The sequence below is a fragment of the Pinus tabuliformis genome, chromosome 7 (assembly GCF_031772625.1).
Source record: "Pinus tabuliformis cultivar Carrire ecotype Pingquan chromosome 7, CPIR1, whole genome shotgun sequence".
Classification (NCBI taxonomy): domain Eukaryota; kingdom Viridiplantae; phylum Streptophyta; class Pinopsida; order Pinales; family Pinaceae; genus Pinus; species Pinus tabuliformis.
Genome location: NC_142293.1, coordinates 1,413,423,907 through 1,413,430,280, shown reverse-complemented (window position 1 = coordinate 1,413,430,280; position 6,374 = coordinate 1,413,423,907). Strand labels below are relative to the sequence as shown.

The window sequence follows — 6,374 nt, the reverse complement described above, 5'->3', positions numbered from 1 at the left end:
TCCTAAAGATTTGAGATTATTCCAATTTTGATAAGTTTCTCCATGATATGTTCTTCATTATTGTTTATAATTTTTTTCTTTCTCTTTTTAAGTTAAAGCTGACTCATAATTTTATACATAGTTAATTAGATAAATGTGTGCATTAGTAGAAATTCTTTGCGTTACAATAGTCTTTTTGGTTATATTTATAAAGCTTTTTAATATTTTTAATATAATTATACTAAATTAATATAGTAAAATTAATATTTGTAATATAATTATACTAAATTAATAGGTTTAATATGATTGTATTAATGATAAATTAATAAAAACCAAACCAACCGGACAGATGGATTATGCGACATGGATTGATAATATCTTGGATAGATAGGGACGAGTAAGGCAGCAAATTAATGCTAGATTAGTAAGGGATTCGCTGGTTCAATACCAAATAAACTCTGTGCACACGCTCGCTGGTGTGCATGAAATTCTGACGTTCTTCGTTTATTCCGCTGTAGTTCTTGATAAACAATGTAAGTAATTTATAAACAATGTAATTAAGAAAGCACTCAAGAATGATCTCGAAATTGCATTGGACGGACTGAACGGAAATGTCAAATTTTATTTTCAGGGAGAACTGTGGGGATTTACCGGAGTGCAGAGGCTTAAGGCCCTTCGATGCGGAGGAGTTCAGAGAAAATGCTCACAAAGTGGTAGACTTTATTGCCGATTATTACAGAGACATCGAGAAGTTCCCTGTTCGGAGTCAAGTGCAGGCGTGTTTCTTTCTTAAACCATTAGAATTTTGATAAATATAATGCAGTTGTTTTTTTATCATGAGATTAACCTAGGTGGCTCTGACTGAACCAAACGTCTAGGCTTATTCTGATATTGAAGATTATTATGCATACTTTTAAGATTAATGTTTAGTTCTAACAATCTTTTCTCTGAGAAAATATAGGAGTCGGGGTTTTCTTAAACACATTGGAACACTCCATGAATTGAGTTCAATGACCATGTTTATGTCTGACAGTTCAAGACCAAGACAAAAATGGATTTCTCAAATCTGTTGAGTCTGGGGGTGTTTCATATTCCTTACCAAGATTTAAATATATCAGAGGCATGTCTCCCCCGTGTAAGCTGTCTGTTTCATGCAATTGGGCCAGATGCATGTGTTAGGCGAATTTCGTCGAATAGATATCCCCACCTGCTGTATCTCACCAAAAGAGTTTTTTTTGAGTGATGTAGGTGAGCTGCATTCCAATGTAATACTCCCAGAATGGGTAAATATGCTTTTTGCATTTGCAATATGTAATCTTCTTTTATGAATATATCATGCTTTTTCTTCCTAAAAAAGAGCATATTTGCACTACTGATAATCTAGTGATGATCGGAGCATCTGTCAAAAAATTCTGGGTCTAGTAGCTTTTCTCCCAAAGGACAAAAGCGTAACTATATTTCTTAGAGGAAATTGATATTGCATTTTGCATGCATGCTTATAACATCAAAATATAGCTTATGGGCTCAAGAAGTAAAAACAAACCTATATGTCAAAAAGGGCAAAAAGCGTTAGAGGAAATTGATATTCCGTTTTGATACATGCTTATAGCATCAAAATATAGTATATGGGCTCATGAAGTAAAACAAACCTATATGTCAAAAAGGGTCAGTCATAACAGTCCTTTTTATTGCTGCAACTTAAATAATAACAATTATTTTTTTCAACCATCACTGGGAAACATTGTATTAATCAAAATTTGTGCCTGAATACATAGCAGTGTTTCAGGTGTGCATATAAATTAATTGCTGGCTGGCAAGCTCAAGCTGTTCAAAAAGCCAAACCTTAGGACAATATATCAACAAATTTACATCAAAGTTAAGAGACCTAATTGTATAGACCTTATAGGGGATACTCAATATAAGACAAAATTTTGCTTTCATGCTAATTTAGACAAGTGGTGGATTATTATCCTGAACCTGGGAAGCTACATTCTCCAGATTTGGAGCTTCTACATTCAAATCATGAAGAATATAAACAGAAGGGCTAACAGAGTTGACAGTATAGAAAGGAGACAGAGTGCCTTGAGCTCCAGCTTTTTGCAATTCTTCAATTTGGCTCCTTAAACTGTTGATTTCATCCTCATCCTGTTGTATTTGCTGCTGATTTTCGATCAATATTTCCATTGCAGAGGACAATTGTGCAGCCAATTTGTGATACTGCAGTTGCAACTGCATCATGCTATCCTAGAGGTTCGTGACTTTGTAGGAAGGTATACCTGAAATTTCCCACTGTCCCACGTGAGCTTTCAATGCTCTCCTCTGCAAATTTCCCAATTCAACCACCATGATCCAGATTACCACTGCAATCCAAGTTTCCAAAGCCTGAATTCAAACATTTGTTTCATCGGGGAATTGTTGCATTCAAATTGTCAAAGTTCTAGGGAAGCGGAAGTACCAACTTTTTCAACAAGGATCAGATCACATATCAGCGGTCCATGTGTCATGGTTATCCCATTCTGCAAGTTATGTAATTTAAACGATCTTAGTAAAACGTTGAGCCTATGTAACAACCTAGGTAAACCTATAATTTGATGAATTCCATCTTAGGAGGTTTTTAACCTTGCTGATCACCTGTGTTTCTAGACATGGCTAATCGGAAGAGTTTTTTTCCTTCGAGCTTAAACCCCAAAGCTAGGGTGAAATTTATTGTCGAATTATTAGGTGAATCCTAGTGTTTTTAGTCGACTCTGATGTAACAGTGGTTTGGGAATAATTTAAGCTAGTTGGCTTAATTATTTTATTACAAATCACTTGGTTTACTAGATCATATTGTGTCGCAGATGGGTTATGTGCCTTGAGGGTCTAAGCCAAACGTGTTTTCCCTTTTTGAGTCTTGTAAATGAAAAATCTTATGTATTAGAGGGTTGGAAAAATAATTAAATCCCTTCATGTATAAATTAATAATATTTTTTGGCAAAATAAAATTAAATTCTAGGCTAGAAAATTAATTAATTAGAGTCAAATTTAAATTGTTTTAGGAAAATAAATTCTCCAAATGGAAAAATTCGCGGGTCTTAAAAGAATCAATTTTTAAAGGTCTTCCACCAAAGGAATATTGTATATTTCAAAAAAATTTGGACCCTTGGACCTTGGTGATTAAGTAAAAGTCAAATTTTTGAGGAAATTAGCTCAAAATAATTAATTTTGAGTTAATTAAAATGGAATTAAATGGTAAATTCGAAAATTCCTCAAAAATAAAAATCAAGGGCCAAGATTAAAATATCTTGAAGTGTTTATCAATGACCAAGATTATTTTTGATAAGGATCTAAGAAACTAACTGTTATTTTTTCATTTGGAGGATTTATCTATAAATTAGAGAGTCATTTGAGTCTCTAGTCATCTTGATCTCTAGCTAGAATTGCTGCTAAAGCATTTTGTAAACTATTGTCCTGCTGAGAACTATTTTTTCTACTATAATAAAAGACTTTGGGGTGCAACTCGAGGTGTTTTTGTTCGTTGATCTGTGGTATGTATTGACTACGGGCTTCCTATGTGGTGCTTTATATTATTATTTTGAGATAATACATAGTGTTTGCAGGTACTCAATCCTTGGTCTCCAAGTTCACAGACTGTGGGCAAGGGTTACTTTGCTTGGATCCTTAGTTTTTATATGGTGGATTGAATCTTTGCTAGGGCTATAGTGAGCATAAATTTTCTGAAGCATTTTAACTATTCTTTCAAGGAAAAAAATATTATAAAAATTATTTTCTCAAAATCTATCGAAAAACCCTTGTATAATTTGTAAATAATTTTGTAATTTTAATTGTAAATTATTTTTCTAACTTGGGTTGGGGTTTTTAGATTCATTTTGTATATATTTGGGGTTTGGGTGTTGTAATTTTATTTTTGCAAGTTAGATCAAGGAGTCAAGTGGAAGAAGAGCTAGATCTAGGCCCTTGCGGGTAAGATGTAGTCCCTTGGAATCTTTGGTAGGGTTTCCACAAAAGAATTTTCAGAAAATCAAAGAGCTGAAGCTTAAAAATTATTTTGAGCAAGGGTTTCAAGGTTTTCAGGGCTCCTAGCCCCAATTTTCTCCTCCAAACCCCCAGTGTCACCTCTTTGGCCTCCTGCGTCAGCCTTCCTAAGGCTGGCTGTGACCCTTTTGGACTGCAACCTCCCTTCTTCTCGCTAGCCGCAGGCCCAAAAGACCTTGTGGCCTCCTCTTCTGCCCTCCTAGGCTTGCCGTAGGCTCTCCGTCCCTCCTAGTCCCTCCTTCTAGCTCCCCTCAGCCTTCTCTCCCTCCGTCTTCCTCGACCCTCCTCCCTCAGCCTCCTCTTCCTCGGCCCTCCTCGCTCAGCCTCTTCTCCTTTCTTCCCTTGGCCACAACCCTCTAAGGGCTTGTGTCTCCCCTTCTTGGCCTTTAGGCCCTAGGCCATAGGCATTAGGGCTTTTCCCTAGGCTTCCCTATCCCCTACGCTAGCCTCATTAGGCATAACATTGGCTCTTTGTGGCCATTTCCTTCATCCTTGAGCCTCGATCTATCATTCTAGCGCTTTTATCCCCAAAAATTTGTTTTCCTTAGCCTTGTTTCCCCTTTTCTTGGCCTATCTTTCCCTAGCTTGACCTGAAACCCTAGATCTGAAGTTTTGACACTAAATACTTGGCGGTTTTGTAGGCTTAAGGTCTCAAAATTCATATTTTTCAATTGACAACTTGGTCCCAAAGTTTCAACAAATTTCAACCACAGGATCTTCAAGGCCTTGGGCCTAGGGTTTGTTCTCTAAACCCTTGTCTTACTTCAGTTTTATTGCAGCAGTCAAATCAATAATCTTTAAGCCCTAAAATTACATGTCAAATGGTGAAAATAACTTAGAATTGTAAAATCTAAATTTTCACAAGTTTTGGCCACTTGGGCATTTTGAATTTGGCTTCAATCTAACTTTTAAACTTGCTAGAATTTACTACATAACTGCAAAATTCAGATCTGAATATTCCTGAAACACACTTTTAATTAAGGTTGAAAATTTTGAATTTTCAGTTTCCGGCAAAATTTTACTATTTGTAAGCATTTTGGGCATCATCTTCAGTATCACTAGCTTGCTGATCTGTGATTAATTCACCGCTGTAATAAATATATCAGTTCTGAAATTTACTGAATCATATTCCGTAAAAACCCTAAAAATTGAATTTTTCAAGTTTTAGTTCATTTTTACTATTTTTGGGCATATTGGCCATCTATCTTTGGCATCTTTAGCTTGCTGACCTGTGGTTGTTTACCGCTGTAAATTGAACATCAGATATGAAATTATCAAAGAATACATTATCATAAGGTGGTCTAAATAAAGCTAATTTTACATTTGTTGGTCATTGAATTTTTTTATGTTTCATGTGTTGGGCAGATCTCATCATTTGAAGTGGTTTCCTCACTGCTGTCATAAACCTGAATTTGACTTATCTCATCTTGGTTTCAAATGTTGTCTAACTTTTCACTCAATGTTGAAATTTCTAGGTCTGACACGTTAGAAATCCCTACTGCATTATCTGGTTTATTTCACCTACTTGTTTATTCCTTAACAAGTTATTTATACATAAATACTGAAAATAAACACAAATGTAGTCTTAACTCATATACAGATCAACAACTGAAATACTAGACAAACACACAAGGGACACCGTTATTTTTGGACAATCGTACTCGGAAAAACCCAATGTGGGAAAACCGGTGCAACAGTTCTGAGGGTTTTATTATTATGCAGATTTCTTGAGTACAACTAGGGTGCTGAACTGGCTCACCCAACAGAGATTGTTACACGATAGTAATACCTCTTCTTGGAGACAAATATTCAGCTAGTCTGCCCCACGAAAATCCTTCCGGCGCTTCTCCTAGGCACTGCGTCAGCCTTGCTAGCCTCAACGTAGCTCTAGAACCCTCTCCGTCAACCTTCTGCCTTTCCGCTTCAGCTCTTTGGCCTCCTACATCACCCACACAGGCCCCTCAGCCTCTGCATAGTCTATAGCTACCTCTGCTTGGCTCCTGCTACCTCTGTGTCAGCCTCTTCAGTCACTGCGCTGACCCTTAGGCACTATCTCTGCCTCTCTGCGATGTACTCACTGCCCCTTATTGCAACAGATCACTTGTTTGAATTTTCTTAGCAGGCCTCGCTCTAGAAAATCGAATTGACTGATCAATCTCGGTGTGTCTCCAACTGACCCTAAAGCCTCTTCTTATACTTTTCATGTTGGGTCTTCAACGACCGAGATTAAGTCTCTAATCAACGGCTAAGATTAGATTTGGCTTGATCCATGTCATTTAGAACATTCTCACCCAGTTTTATATTAATACCCATTAATATTTTAATTTTCCTAAGTTTAGACTTACGAACCCCATTAAAAA

At 36.5% G+C, this 6,374-nt stretch overlaps 1 protein-coding gene across 6 annotated transcripts in view; it reads left to right on the top strand.

Annotated features, from left to right (window-relative positions):
• The first annotated feature begins 332 nt into the window (after positions 1–332).
• AAS (Pyridoxal phosphate (PLP)-dependent transferases superfamily protein) overlaps positions 333–6,374 on the top strand; it is a 526,642-nt gene continuing 520,600 nt past the window's right edge. For 4 of the 6 annotated variants that reach the window (XR_016267022.1, XR_016267021.1, XM_089459844.1 and 1 more), the window contains exons 1-2: positions 333–512; positions 611–755. Coding sequence is in view for 4 of the 6 variants with exons in the window: in XM_089459844.1 (XP_089315970.1) it covers positions 511–512; positions 611–755 (147 nt within the window). In the remaining 2 variants the exon portion in view is untranslated. The remainder of the gene's footprint in view (positions 513–610; positions 756–6,374) is intronic. The other 2 variants (XM_089459845.1, XM_089459843.1) reach the window with 2 other exon arrangements.